Source organism: Perissodus microlepis, chromosome 20, assembly GCF_051167445.1.
Source record: "Perissodus microlepis isolate ML-2025 ecotype Zambia chromosome 20, ASM5116744v1, whole genome shotgun sequence".
Taxonomy (NCBI): Eukaryota; Metazoa; Chordata; class Actinopteri; order Cichliformes; family Cichlidae; genus Perissodus; species Perissodus microlepis.
The window spans coordinates 11,779,031-11,794,749 of record NC_140480.1 but is presented as its reverse complement, the minus strand read 5'-3'; the positions used below and the strand labels follow the sequence as shown (position 1 = coordinate 11,794,749).

General features: G+C 41.3%; 1 protein-coding gene across 1 annotated transcript; it reads right to left on the bottom strand.

The window, feature by feature from the left end:
• Positions 1-2,896: 2,896 nt before the first annotated feature.
• vwa1 (von Willebrand factor A domain containing 1) lies at positions 2,897-10,860 on the bottom strand. Its single transcript, XM_084917816.1, has 6 exons — positions 10,469-10,860; positions 6,694-7,251; positions 5,444-5,767; positions 4,804-5,079; positions 4,334-4,609; positions 2,897-3,832 (listed from the first exon to the last, which is right to left on the bottom strand). The coding sequence occupies exons 1-6, from the start codon at positions 10,551-10,553 to the stop codon at positions 3,804-3,806; spliced, it is 1,548 nt and encodes a 515-aa protein (XP_084773942.1). The 5' UTR covers positions 10,554-10,860; the 3' UTR covers positions 2,897-3,803.
• Positions 10,861-15,719: the final 4,859 nt, after the last annotated feature.

Below are 15,719 nucleotides of genomic sequence, written 5' to 3'. Positions count from 1 at the left end.
CTATGCTCCGATTAACTATAACTAAAACCTCTATTTGAGAGTTTTGCGTGATGCATTAGTATTTTCTAAGGAAGTAAAGGCATGGGAGTAGGCGAGGCATGCTTTGGTTTTGCTAGTAAAATGTGAAATAGGTGCAGCAGTTTATTGACACAAATACAATGCAAACGTCAATGTAAATACAGCGTTGACAGCAAAAATGTAATTTGTACAATCCCAATTCGCTTGGTATGAGAGTCTTTATTCTTCACTTCAGTCTGAACTCTTCTATGCCAGCTTTCTTGACCTTTTTTTAAGTAGCACTCCGGGTTTGTTAAAGGAGATGCATGGAGGGCTGACATCCAAGAGGAGATACAGGAGGCGGACTGAGACACTGCATGTTTAAAAGCCCAAAGACAATCAATGAATACAACGATGAAACTCCTCCAATATAAGTGGTTGATAAGAAGTTACATAACCCCAGTCAAACTGAATCGCTGGTCGCCTGTCATCCCAGATAGCTGCAGTAAAAACTGGAAATCAATCACACAAACTCTATCAAAGATTGTTAGAGTAAATATACCTGTTGAAGCAAAAATGTGTGTGTTGGGTATATATCCAAAGAACTGTGATTTTAGCTCCAGACAGCTAAAATTAATTGACTTGGTGCTGAGTTTTTTTGTTTGTTTGTTTTTTGTTGTTTCTCTTCTTGCTTTGTTTGTTTTACCCATGCTGTGCATTGGTTTTATTTTATTTTATTTTTTTATTATTATTTTTTTTAAATCTATATTTGTTTATTTTGGGGACTATGATGTTTAATATAAATCTTATGTTAACTGTACTATTATTCTTTGCTTGTTCTGTAATCTGTCTGTAGCAGTTAGAACAAGACAATGTTATTGACCAGCCCTCATAACACAGGCTATACCCAGGGGAAGCTACATCAAGTATGGTTCACCGAAGATATATAAACAATGTGTACCTTTAAGACCAATTGTCTGTATGATCAACTCGGTCACCTATAACATCTCAAAGTTTCTGGCTTTTGATCCTTTTGATTGACTTTTGATCCTCAACCCATTGGTAGGCAGCTCTAAACACCACATCCAGAACATCATTATGGAGGTAGGTGAAACAATGGTCTCGTATGATGTAACATTTCTCTTCACCTGTGTTTGAGTCACTGAAGTGGAGGTAGCTCATGAGGGATAACAGGACCTCTCTCAGCACCTACCAAGCGTGTTTTACTCTTAGAACTGTGTCTTCATTCCACATATTTCACATACAAAGGTCAGTGCTACAGGCAGAAACATGGGTGTGCCGTGGCCTCCCCAGTTTCACCCATTTTGGCTAACTTGGGGAAAGTGGAAGAAGTGGGAAAGAGGGCTCTGTTATCCTACCCTGGAACACCACCAAGTCATTGGTTCAGGTATGTGGATGACACCTGGATGAAAATCAGATCTCAGGACTTACCACAATTCAAGGATCATATTAACTTGGTGGACCGACACATTAAGATATTTAAAAGCTACAGCTTTTATCTTTAATAAAACAGCTTACAGCTGTACCTTTAACCCACGCATAGGATCAGTATTAAGTTTTGACTCTCATCATCCACTGGAGCATCCACTGGGTGTCATCAGGACGCTACAACACAGAGCAAACACCATCCCCACAGACAGAGCAGCCAGGGAAACAGAAGGGAAACACAAGAACTTTTTGAGTTCTTGTGTTTTTATATTATGGTTTATGTTTTGAGTCCTTTGTTGTACTGTGTTTGTTATTTCCCTAGGTTTCAGTTATGGTTATCATGGGATATTTCTTAGGTTTTGTAATATGGCTTCCCTATGTTCCATGTTGTGTCTACTGTGCCTTTCTGTACCATGTTTCAGGTTCCTATGTTCTGTCTCCCCAGTTGCTGTTAAGTTTACATATCTAGAGTTCAGTCAGTGTGTTTCCTGTTTTACTTTGAAGGTCCGTGTCTCATGTCAGTGTTTCTAGTTTTGCTTCCCTTGTCTCGTCCAGCCTGATTACTCCCAGCTGCGCTCTCCTTCTGTGTCTCATTCCCTCGTTATCCCTCAGTATATATAAGCCCTGTGTTTCTCTTTGTCAGTGTTGTAGTCTCCCTCATGGCTGTGTTTCCTTGTGTGTTAGTTAGCCATGTCCCAGTTTAGTTTTGTTATATTTATATATAACAAATAGTTATATATAACATAGTTTATCAATTTTTTTGAGTTTTATAATCTCCAATGATGTGATGAAAAAAGAAGTAACTGAAAACAACAACAAAAGCTTGAAGGGCTGCTAATGTTACTGAAGTGTCCTTCCCCATGACACTGAACCATTTGTTTATGATGCCATGTACCTATAGAAAATCAAACGTGTCCCAAAGAATGACAGCAAATCTGTCACACACACCTGCTTTTCATCTAAAATTTAAATGAGCCTCAACAGAGGTGTGATCCTTTTTCCTCAGTGTTGTGATAGACTAAATCAGCTGCCTCGATAAAAAAATCATGTAATAAAATAATAAACCAAAATGAAAAAAAGTTGTCTAAATTTATTTCAAAAGATCAATTCTAGAGCTTTGTTGTTTGGAGAAGACCCTGCACAGATTAGAGTGGCTTCGAGAGCAGGCGGAGTCTGGGTGTTCAAAATCAGTCACCTGGACTTTTAACACCTCCAGCTCAAAAAGCATCAGCAGTAGTGTTTTTTTCCTGAGGTCCACCTCACAGACTAAAGCCACCAGAGGAGACTACCAGCAGACCAGCTGCAGTTTTAGTTTTAATTTAACATTTTTAATGTTTGTTCTTTTTTATCGCTGTTAAAATAAATTTAATGCGATACCCATCAGACTTGGCTGTTTTTCCAGTCAGTAGTATTGTTATATGCTAAAATTTAAAATAAACAACCAAATATGTAAACAAAATTACAAAATTACTTTATTGAAAGCTGGTATTAAATTCCAAAGGCAGTCAGCATAAAATACATGTTTTCAGTATACAGTAAAAGAGAAGCCTGTAATCCTTTCAGTAGGGGGCAGCAGAGACTAGCTATAAAAGAACGTCTTAAAACGTAAAGAGCATGTCCGTGAAGAAGTTATAGATTCTTATATTTGCATGATTTTCAGATTAATAAATATTACTGGATGTGCAAGACATCGGTAGAAGGCTACTCTCAGTTACACAGATCTGCACATCATATACAGCATGCCTCTACTTTCAGCACGTGGTTGGTGTTTTTATAATATCTTGAAAGGTCAAAGCAATCGTAACTGAATCTGCCCAAAGCTTTAATCTTTTGAATACTGTCAACTGAAGCAGAATTCATTGCATTCATCAAAAATGTAAATCAGATGTTTTCTGTGCGTTACGTGGATTTGGGGGAGGGAGCAGATTTGAACACATGGCCCGCATATGGTGGAAACCCATTTTTCAAAACAAGCCACATAAAACCTCAACATTCCCATCACACCCTTCTCCGTAGCTGCGAAACACACCTACAAATTATGTTTCTTTAATGCACGTCCTTAATGTGAAGCATCATTTAGTACAGGGGCAAACCAGATGAGAAGATATAAACAGGAAAGTAGTTATTCCTTTGTGTCGCAGATTGCAGCAGTCAGCATGTGGCTGTTTCCCCCCCCCCCCGACTACTCTTAAGTGTCCATGGCTTCCACATGAGAGTTCGGTAAGCCAACCCACACGTCACTCCTGGAGGATTTCCACAGAGGGGAAAGGCAGGGAAAAGAATTATGGATGAAAGTCAGCATTCTTCTCGCCTTCGTCCCTCCATGTTTGGTAAGGTACAGTTGCAGTCTCAGGGTGCTATGATTGGTAGCCATACACTAATGCATCTAAAGGAAAAGAAGGAAAGAAGCAGCTGAGATATTAGTATTTATACATTTTAAGCTCTCAAACTTACATACAAAGTGCACACATGGGGCATTTATTAAGGAATTAAAATAACTTCTAAACACCACACCACCAGTGATAAACAATCACTGTGATTTCTGCTTCCACTCCCAATACAGAGCAACTTTCACTTGCAGAGCTTGCCGCAGTGCAAAATTACATTTAAATAAGTAATTTTAAAGACTATTAATATTTAGTAGCTGTTGCTGGTGAGGCCTGTGGGTTACCCACCTAAACCAGGAAAAGGATCCCAGAGAAAGATGTTTTTTTTTCAATGGTCTGATCTCAATAAACAAGACTTATGTGATCTCCGCTCTACTGGGGTACTAATTGAAATCTACTATATGCATGGTTTGATACTGTACCAAAACAGTTTTTGCATTGCAGAAAAATATTTTTGCCTGAGTGTTTTGTAGAAAAACTTCAAACTAGTCCTCACTCACCTGAGTGAAACTGTGCCGTGCAACACAGTCCCTCTCCCCGTGCTGTCCGGTAAATGGGTGACACGCACACTCTAGCCGAAGGGGGCAGGTGCGTGAGCCGTGTTGAGAGGGAGTCGGGTGGCAAGTAGAGGGAGGAGCGCTGACCAGGGGCAGAGCTTTGCTGTCCCTCCCAGGTAAGCCAGTAGCCCCTCAAGCCAGATGTGCCACCGTTCCATTCAACCTCTACTGAGTCACTACCCACTGTAGTCAACTGGAGGTCTGCCAGCGCTGGAGTCACTAGAGACAGAGACCATTCAAAAGTTAGGTTATATTTCAAAAGGAAAGAGAACTATAAGGCAGTGAAGCAAAAAAACAAAACAGCAGGAGAACTGACCATTTCAGAACTGAACGGAACTGCAATTATCTGGAATTTAGGATGCAGAATGCATAAGACAATGAAGGAGTGGGATTATGACCTAATTTGACCTCACCTTCTTGAGTGCACACTTTGACAGACATGGCTTTCTCCTTTCCTGAGGCGTGCCTGGCGGTAACAGTGACCAAGTAAGTGGTATCTGGTTGGAGGTTTCTGAGCAGAGTAGAGTTCTGACTTCGACTCAGTTGGACATAGTGCACTTTACCCGTGGGCAGGGCTGAATACTCAACAGAGTAACTCTCAACCATCCCTGGTTGGAGAGGACCCCAGCTGACCCGAACACTGCTTTGTCCAGGCTCGGAAACTGTTACCACAGCTGGGCTCAGCACCTCTGGTGTGTAAGAGAGACGAGAACAATTGCTGAGGCAGCAGAAAAAATATGAGGAGAATATGATGATTTTCACTTTGAATTTTTTCTTCTTCACCGACCCACAAAATAAAATCTTTTACACAAGCTTTTTAATTGCAGTGAATTTAGCTTTTATTTTCTTATCGTGGGCCTATAACAAAGACATTTCTTTCAGAATCTCAACAAAATTGACAGTGTTGCATGCAGAACAGATAAAAAGAGCAACTTCCTAAATTTGAGAGACTGCAAAAGCAAATTAGAACTTTGACTTTTTATATTTATAGCAAACCACTGAAAAGGTTTTGTGCAACTTGCAAAGCAAGCGTATATATAGAGAGAACTCAACCTGGTCTAGTTCTGAAGGTGACATGGAGCTCGTTAAAGGCTTGTTCGTTGGACTCTGGTCTCAGTATGGCGATATAGTTGGTGTCAGGCTTCAGGCCAGTTAACCTGGCATTGCTGGAATCCGCAGTCTGGGTAAGTCTCTGGTACGGAGGTCCTCCAGTGAATACATCAGGCCTACTGGTCTCAACCCCACCGACTCCTCTCCGAAGTTCTTTGAAGAGGATCTCATAGTGGCCCGTCAACCCGGACAGAACGGGTCGCCACTGCAGCATGGCGGAGCTGGTGGAGACGTCTCGAACGTGAATTCGTTCAGCTCGGATGATCTCTGTTGGAGACGGCAGGATCTCGTGTTAGCGCGTGCACACGTTGTTGGGGTTGAGTTATCATTTTTCATTTTCAAAAAGGAGGAGAAATGATGGTGACAGGACAGAAGGAGCACTAAAAATGCCTTGGCTTCAGTCAGCTACTCACAGACTCCCAGACTTTGAAACCTAAATGCATTCACAGCGACAGCACTGAGACAACCTGAAATAGCCAACCCAGTGAGGCCCTGCAACAAAATAACAAATTTCCCAGATGCACTGATATCTGTGATTAAATCCTTATGGACCCAGCAAGGACTGATGCATTCCACCTTGTTCTACACAAGCCCTATTTTCTATTATGCATCATATCTTACAGCTGTTGTATAAATGCTGTAGTGACCCTTGTGAGTGTTATGGCAGTTACCTAATCCATCCAGAGAAATGGCTCATCTTCCAGGTCTCTATATATAAATATATATGTGTGTGTGTCATGTTGGGCATAGTGTTGGATGGAGCAGAAAGAGATGGTGAATCATTAATCCATTAATAGATTGGCCTATCTCATTACAGGGACTCATACACATGCACGCAGAGTGTCCCAGCTAGTTGGTCTCCTTGTCTTCAAGAGCATGTGTGGAATTAGGGAGAAGCACAGAGAGACATGTAATACATCACTGAGGCAGGATATAAGTGTTATTGTAGCTGTTTGAATGGAAGGGGGGTTTCCCAAAGCTACTGAAGCGTATGAGCAATCCAGCTTTAATTGGTCAGGATCAATCTTAAATAATATTTTTCCCAGTCTCTGTAGTACAGGCATGTGCAGATACACATTTTTTATTGAGCAGAATGTGTGTTGTGTTCAGTCCAACGACAAATTCTAATTATCTGTTCATTCTTTAAATCTTTTATTTGCAACACATAAAGACACTACCCATGCTGTACTCACCAATAATGGCATCCCGGAATTCCTTTGTGATGATGCTCATATCGTCAATGTCCACAAAGTGCAAGTGGTCCTCCACAGGTGGGCTCACCACCTGCCTCAACACCTGGTAGTTGCCATGGCCAGTGGACACGACCAGCACGGCCACACCATCATCCCGAAGCTGGGCCATCGGTCCAATCACATCCCCTGGTTTTACCCCATCAGTCAGCCACACTAGCACCCTCGGGAGATTTTCCCGGGCGCCACCAGCCTTTCCAGGTCGCAGGACCCACTCCTTCACCATTTTCAGTGCCTCAACTGTGTTGGTGTCCCCCCTGAGAGGCTTGATGGTTTTCAAAGCGGCCTGAAGGCCGCTTTGGGTGCTGTATTTATCAAAGCCGAACTCGAGACGTGGTTTGGTGCCCACCTGCAGAAGTCCTACCCTTACCTGGTCCTCTCCCAGCGAAAAGGGGGAGATGAGCTCGGACAGGAAGGCTAGCATTCGGGAGTGCTCGTAGGATGACACACTCCCCGAGGAATCCACCAAGAAGAGGACGTCCCCCTCACAGCAGTTCAGCACTGTGGAGTAGCAACAAACATCAATACAGTCATTAATATGCATATCAGGCGGGCAGGATCAGTTGCTGACTTGCGCCAACAACTCTCTCTATGATTCTGTTTTTCCACAGGTCTCTTTTCGTGCTTCCCCCTACACGCATTTCCATCCTGTTTTTATGAGAGAAAAAAACAGTGTCACAGTGAACAAATCTTATAGAGAAAATTGTTTGTTTTACATGAAAGCAGAAGAAAGTTAAAAGCAAAAACCCCCCAAAATAGGCTGTGGTTTTGGAGATAAGAAGACTGTAAAACAAACAGAGGAAGTACAAAACTGATGCGGGCATCATGATACTGTAACTTCAAAAGTTGGATAACGGATTAAAGGCATCCAAGCACAAAGCTACGGGTGGATTTTTTTTTTTTTCCACTCCCTAATTTTGCATATCTTATAACAGAAGCAACAATGCCCAAAGTAGAGGAACAGGCATGACAGTAGCTGTGCTGGGTACTGGTGGGAGAGAGGGAGGGAGTGGAGAAAGGAGGAGGGACGAGGGAAATAAAAGGCGTTAAAAGGAGAGGAATGAAGCTGGGGGGTACTGCCAGTTTCATGTGAGGGATGAAGAGGAATGCTGGATGACCATATACAGAGCAGGAAACAGCAGCACAACAAGCAGAACTTAGCTTCAGATCTACAGATTGTGCACAGATCCAAAAGAAATCCTGCCTACTGTTAAAATCGTCACTCGAGAAATCAGAAACTTTTAAGATGAAGACTTTGGACTACATATATATGACTCTGCAGAAAATACAGTTATATAGGCGTGTAATTCAGTGTCTCATTTTTTAAATATGTCAACGTCCAACGCTTGACATTAGGTGTGGACTAGGCTTCAAGGTGTTGAAAGCTGAGCTGCGAAGCATGTATACACACAAATCAAGCGTGTGTGCACACATGCCAGCCTGCATGCTTGCTGCCTTTTTTCCCCTCTATCAACCTAAAGAATTCCTTACATCACTCTTGTTTGGAGCAAGAGTGCTGTTGCGTATAGGAGCCCCTTACCTCTGCGTTTGTGCAGGTACGCCTTTATCTTCAGACCTACTGCTGGAGAGAGCCATTTTATCGTTCTTTATTGCCGTGGTTGAATGCTGTCTCGGGTTATCGCATGCACTACAGATCTTAGCTAATGATGTGATGGAGAAAAATGAAGCGTGAGTAAAACAGCAAGCAGATCAGGCTGAGCACCTTACAAAAACATATGAGTATGTTATGAGGGTTTTTTTTGGCTAAAAACACAGTGAAGATTTAAATAGGTTGTATGTTGGGATGAGAACGATATGAAAAAGATAAAGCTTGAGCAAGAGTAGAAAAGCACTATAGAAGTTTAAATGAATAAAATTGAGTGGTATTCCTGTCTAATTTTGCACATTTTCTTTAAATGACCTTGTTTTTGTACCGTTACATTCGCAGTGTAGTGGTGTCGCTGGTTTGACTGCAGCTCGTAATGCAAAAATCCCCCCTTGGGGTTTTGTCATGAGAAGCATGAAACTCTGCAAAATAAAAACATGCAGAGCTACCCACACTGGTGACGCTTTGTAACATGGGAACAACCAGAAGCAGCCAAAAAATATAAGGCACAGAATTGCTACCAGTGGTTGATGACTGGTCTCTGGAAGGTACAAGGCACTGCCTCAGTATAATACAATACAATAAGCTACTTCATTTTCAGACAGTCTAAGGTCTAAAGCAGGGGTGCCAAACATAGAGCCCAGGGGGCCCGAATCGGGCAGTAAACTGGGCAGCTTTGGAAAATGGGAAGGAGAGCGTTAATTCAGGATTTGTTAAAATGTAAGTTTTACAGCTTTTTCCTTCTGATAAAGATCTCTATACCACACTAATATAATCTACCTACTACATAAGTTTCTTGGGGTTTTTTGTTTTGTTTTTTACTATCGGCACGCAGTCAGAAAACAGATTTTCTGTTTACAGGACAGTCTGGATAATGAACTACTAGAACTTTGTTACACATTTATTTGTTAGTGCTGCAAGAATTCTCTCATGTGCTACACCACAGCAACATTTCTCTTGAAATTGCGCTTCTTTTTCTATTAAGACATGGGGTGGGGTTGAAACATAGACTTAAATGTCTTTACACAGGTCTGGCCCACTCACATCAAAGTAAACATAAAATAAGTTTGACATCCTGGGTTTAGAGCATAGTATAACTTTAGTTTTTGAGCCTTTATTAGACATATGGTTAATTATTAGTGATTTATAACTGTTGTTAAAGGTTACAGACATAAGACCTTTATTTAACTAGAGTAAAAACAGCAAGTACATTTATATAAAGCCCAATTACCGTAGACCAAGTTATCTCATCGTATCCCTATAAATGGAACAGCAAAGCATCAGCATATCCCTAACTACAGGCACTCATAAATATCCACTCTCACTAAGAAACCTGCCGGTGCCATCACCACCTGGGGAAATCTCTGTCACTTTGCGGTCATGAGCTTTGCCAGAATGGCACAAAGGCACTGCTATGATAAGAGCAGATAAGATTGGTTTAGATTTGGAGTCTGCAAATCAGCAGTTACTGATCAGAATTAAAAACAGCTTATAAAGAGGAGCATCTTATTGTGCATGTTTAGAAAAAAAAAACATAAGATGCATCAAATCTGTCATTCTTTGCACTCTTGTGTTCTACTAACATTAACCATAATTATCTTTTAAAAACAAGAAACCTTTTCCCGCAGACCTGGAGGTTATTTGGTCTTCCCCTTATTAGAAGTCTGTTGTAAAGCCCTGAGATGTCATCAACTGACAATAACCTGAGAATTCCCGGGAGCACCTGAAGCCATCCTCAGCATGCCTGGGTGGTCGCTCAGAGTGCCCCCACCCATGCCCCTAGCCCTACTGTATGAAGTCGCTACTCCTGGCTGTAAGATTTCATCAACAGATAATTCAATACCTGGAGTCATGCCACTTTACTGAGAACACTGGTGTAATGTCAACCCCACCCTAATCCGCCCCGAGCCCAGCTGTATTCCTTTTATTATGTGGCACCAACGCTTTAAGTCGCTTTATTTACAAAAATTACAGATCATTGTGGCTCACAATGTTTTATTTGTAAACTTCTTCTTTTAAAAAAATGTTATTCTGCTAGTCGCTATCGCCCCCCTGTTATGCAATGCAAATAATTATAATTAGACTGGTTTCCACTGAATCAACGGCGCTTACCTCCTTCAGGTGGGCTGTTCTGTGCGGTCGAGGGCCGCAGGAGCAAACACATCAGCATCCACGCAAACAACATGTGGCCCTCCATCAGAACTCTCACGAGTTAGCTCCACGGAAGCAAATATATATGTGGGACAAATGTTAGGACTTCTTCAGTCAACCATACATCCAGCCTGAGGAGCGCCCTCCGGGTCAGTAAATCACAGGCAGAGGCATAATTCAGCCTGTATGAGTCACATTCAGCCCGGCTTTTTTTATTTTGCTTCTTATCTTTCTTCTTCTCTGACCATGACCACGCTGTCTGTAACCGGAGTCACTGGGAGTTAAACTTAAACTGGAGCGAAAACTTCCAGACTGCGTGCGTAAGATTTGGACGCTCCTGATTAACCCAAACGCGCTTCGCCCGCGCTCGGGACACGAAGCGAAACCAAAAATTCCGGGAACACTTTCAAAATAAGATGTCTTACTGCGAAGCAAAGCAGAATGGATTTTTGCCGTAACAAAATAATACTATTAAGGGAAACAAACCCAGGCCCTTTTATTTTTATAACTGTCAAAATAATTTTATTTTACATTTTACAAATGTAAAAATAAATCATGTTCAGCGCTTCATTTTTTTTTTAATTTAAAACAGACATTAAACAAAACCTAAAAACAGTTCATTCAGAAGGTTTCCTTTCAGACTATCACTATTCCTCAAGAGTCAACCTTGTAATTTCTTTAAGTAGTCTTCAGGAATATTTCTCCAGAAGTCTTGAAGGACATTCAAAGCTCCTCTTTGGATGTTGGCTGCCTTTTGTTCTGCTCTCTGTCGAGGTGATCACACTGCTTCAATAATGTTGAGCTCCAGGCTCTGTGGAGACCAGTCCACTGTGTGTTTCTATCTAGTTATGCCTTTACTGGTTTGGCAGAGTGTTTTCTATCATTGTCATGGTGTCATAAAGCTGCTACTACTCAGATTCTTTCTGCCTTGTATTGCATAGTGGATCCAAATCTGATGGTACCTTTCTGCATTCATAATTGCATCAGTTTTGACAAGATCTCCAACACCACTGACTGAAATGTAGCTCCAAACCATGACTGAGCCTCCACTGAGTTTTACAAATGGCTCCAGATTCCTCCTGACCTCTTCAGTGTGGAGTAGCAAAACTTAAACCAAAAAAATTAAAATCACTCCGTCACTGGAGTAATTGGAACTCTCCAGAAAATAATTTAAAAATCTAGTCTTTTAAGGCTTCAAAAACCCAATTTTCTCAATTAGTATCATGTTATATGGGGCAATGGGGTTCTAAATGAAGCAGAACTAAGGTTTCACATACTTCACAAACAAGAGCAGGGTTCATGTGGGAGAAAAAGATCATATCAACTTGGATTCAAGCATATGTATCAGTGCTTGAACCCAGTCATGAAAACATTAGTAAGTTTGTTTGGATGTGTAGCTAGCCACTTTCATGATTCTAATGCTTTGCTAGAAAAGTCAATTATGAACTTTTTTGAAACTGGAAAACAAAGTTTGCATGTGTGGTGTGGTTGCATGATTCCCAATATTTCCCAGAACATTTAAGCTGCCTATAAACTTGTTTCTGCACAGCGTGGAAAAGCAATCAAATCAGTCAACACTGCCGAAGCACGTGAGCAACTGATCCGTTTATTTTGAAGGTAGGACTCCTTGAACTTCCTCGTGGTTACTGTTACTTGACACAACTCGCTCTTTAGCTTTTCACTCCTCCTTCTCTCTCCTGTCTCCCCTGTAACTCAGAATAGTAAATAGGCTCCACTATCCAGGCGTCAACATCTTGAATCTGATCCAGGACAAGAGTTAAGTCTTCAAATTACCCCATTAACAGAGTCTGGAAATAGAGAACCCACCAAAAAAGTCACTTAACAGTTTTTTGCTCACAAGTCATTAAAAGGACTCGCCAAAGGGAAGAACCGTCTAATACAGGGTTTGTAACAATTGGAAAATTCAGAAATACGAATAGAAACAAAGGATTTGTACAAATATAACTCTTTTTTTATTATATATTGTCTTGTGACATACTTGTAGATTTTGTCTTCAAAGAGTGCGAGTAATATTTAGACTTTTGCATTTATCTTATTTACTATAACAGTAAGACTACCAAGTATTCCAGCTATCCGAAAGATTAAGGAAACCTCTGGTTTACCAAGAGCAACCACAAATACTTTCAGCATTCAAACCACTGGGAGTGAATCTGTGAAATTACACGGCACACAGTCTTGAGAGTGGAAAAAAGGTAAACAGCTCTCCATGCAGACTATTCTCTGTGTTCAACCATTGTGCCTTTTTAAAAACTAAAGTAAGATTTACATGTAGTAAAGTGGACAATTACGCACAGGCATACATGAAGTCACCTACTGTATGATTCAACATGGAAACTATTAATATTGTATGTGTGTGAGAGACACAAACAAGGAGGAAAACGGACTGTAGGAGGGAATAAATGGATGGAAGAGGATGTTAGAATTCAAGTGGGACCAAACAAAGCTCTGAATTCTTCTGTGACGCATCGTGTTCAAATACTTGTATTCTTCCACTAAGACACTGACAGTAGGCACGCCCATCCCAATACACACACCTAGAAACTAAACAACCCCACTACAGTGCAGTCAGTGATTCAGAAGCATTATGAGAGCTCAAATTAACTATATTTCTTTATAATCATCTGTATTGGAAACATTGTGTAATTGTAAATGGCGAGTGCAAACATTGAATCATGCTTGTATTGTGTCATGATTTAAGAAAGAGTCGGACGTCCCCGACAAATTATGTTTGTGATGAGTTGGACATATTTATTTATTTTAATGCAGCCTTGCTAAAACCGGGCCCAAAGCTCCCTGTCACATCACGATCCATTTACACTCTGCTGCTTCTGCTCAACAGACATGCAACATTAATTTCTCTGTGGTTTTTTTGTGGACCTCCCCCTCCAGGGCTGAACAAGTTCTCGCAAGCACAGTTGCGGTCCCCATGGTCATTGACACTGTGCCGGATGATTTTTACAGTCTCGTCAGTGAGCTGTAAATCACTTACATTCTTACAGTATACCCCCACTCACAGTGACGCTGGTGTGTGTATGTGCATGCGAGCAGTAAATAGCCTAATATGTATGTGCGCGCACACACACACAGCAACACATTTCTCTCCATATTTCACACCGTCAAACATTGCATCAGTTGTGCAGTGCGTGACCAACTTGTGCCGAGGACACGAACTGTGTTAGTGTTTGATATTGCACTGAAATCCACAGAAATGGCCAGCTGTTTCCACCCAGCACAGCCTCATGTCAACACACTTTCTACACCTGGCTTGATTACATTGTCAGTTTATGCGACCTTGACACAGACTTGTTTATGCTCATTTGTGCGTACCTTCATATCCTTGCAGGGGTAACGAATACAAATCTTTTAAGAGGGACAACAACAGCGGAATAAACTTGAACTTTTAGCTGAGGAAAAATAGCTGCAGAGGGAATGGGTGGGACGGGAGGAGAGGCGAATACAGTAAGATGTCATCGAGGCAATGGAAGAGTTTACAACATTTTGTTCATCACAACACTCAAAGCGGGATAACAGGAAGCCTGAAAACAATTTTTAAGCAGCTCCAGCTACTGCTCCTTTAATAGTCTCTTGTAAATTTGGCCTACAGTGATTGTGGCTACCTCTTAAAAATTTGTCAGCAGAGGATTTGGCTGCTTATAGGAATGCCACTTTTTGATGGTTAAGTAGAATTCCACAGAGTTATATTTGCCAGTGTTTTTCTCTGCCTTCTTGTCAGTCTATGGTATTTAAGGTTTGGTTCACAGCAAACTATGGCTCTTATGCAGATTTCTGGAAGACGAGCAGGAATGTTGCCTTCTTCTCAGTGAAAAAAAGACTGCAAGAAAAGCCCCCGTGAAACACTGATTTTGGAGAGGAATATGCGTGATGTAGTTACAGTGATGGATAAGAGGGACAAATAAAATGGATTCCAAAAGCAGAAAAATCTCGCCAGCTTGGGACTTTTCAGGCGAATGGAAACCGATTTTGTTCCCTATAGCCCAGAAGCCTCTTTGCCTCCTGCGCAGTGGATTTTGAGAAGATAAACAAATAATAAACCCATTAAACTAAAAATATAGACAGGAAAGTCTAAGGGATTTCCCATCAGTGGGATGTGCAGATGAGTACCCACTGCCTTCCTGAGCAACACAACCCCATCCCGTTCTGCGTCAGAACTTCTTTCCTGCCCCCACCAAACATTATCCTGTATATGTCCATAGTGGCTCGTATTTTGAGCTAAGCAAAGGCCTATCCTAAAGTCTCAACTTTTACATCAAAAAGTGTCAGTTAGTGTAAAAGTGAGCCAATACTGGTTTTATAGGATCCCTCTTCTAGAAAACCTTTGCTCTTTGCAAAGTGTTCCAAGAAGCTAAGATTTAACTGTATCCAGGGAAATGCTCAATCATCTCTTTTCCCCAAACAAATACGACAAGTTACATTAAACACAAGCGACTGTCCAATTCTTTGCGTGATTTCAGCAGAATAAATCAGACTGTGTATTTAAGTTTGGACAGAAGCACCTGTGCCTGCTTACTATCTTTGAGCAAAACTGTATGCAGCCAGAGCCATCTCACTAGTTAGAACATCTGTTTTGCAGTAATCAACAGCCAGCGAGTCTCCACGCTAGTGAGGCCAACACCCACTGCATGTTTCCACACTAAAATTTCACATACGGCCTTCGGCTGTGCCAAGTTGGGTCACTGGAGTTTTGCCCTTTTACCAGGCCCAGCTCCTTTAGAGGTCGGCTCAGACAATGGTCTTACTGTGCTGAGGATTGCCAGACAGAGTTTATTTACAGATGGAAGATAAATCCACTCATTGTTTTGGCCCAGTGTTAATACAAAGTCATCACAGCGAGTTGGTTAAACTTAAGAGAGCTGGCTGACAGTGTAGAGTCAAATTTTCAATTGCACCTACCAGCTGAGGTAAAAAAACAAACAAAAACCCTATTATTTATGAAGAAGCTGACAGAAAGAACATTTAAAGGGTAAATTTAACAGCACAGCAGCATGTAAGAAGCCCTTAATGAGCCTGAGGTCCTTTGGAAGGGGTCTACGTGATCGCGTCCAAGAAATCCTCAATAGAGGAACCCAGACCACAAGAGTTCTGCTTTGTTGTTATAGTTCAACCAATTTTTTTTTTAAAAAGTCATTCCATTCACAGCTCTCTCATTCTGCATAACATAAAGGTCTTCATC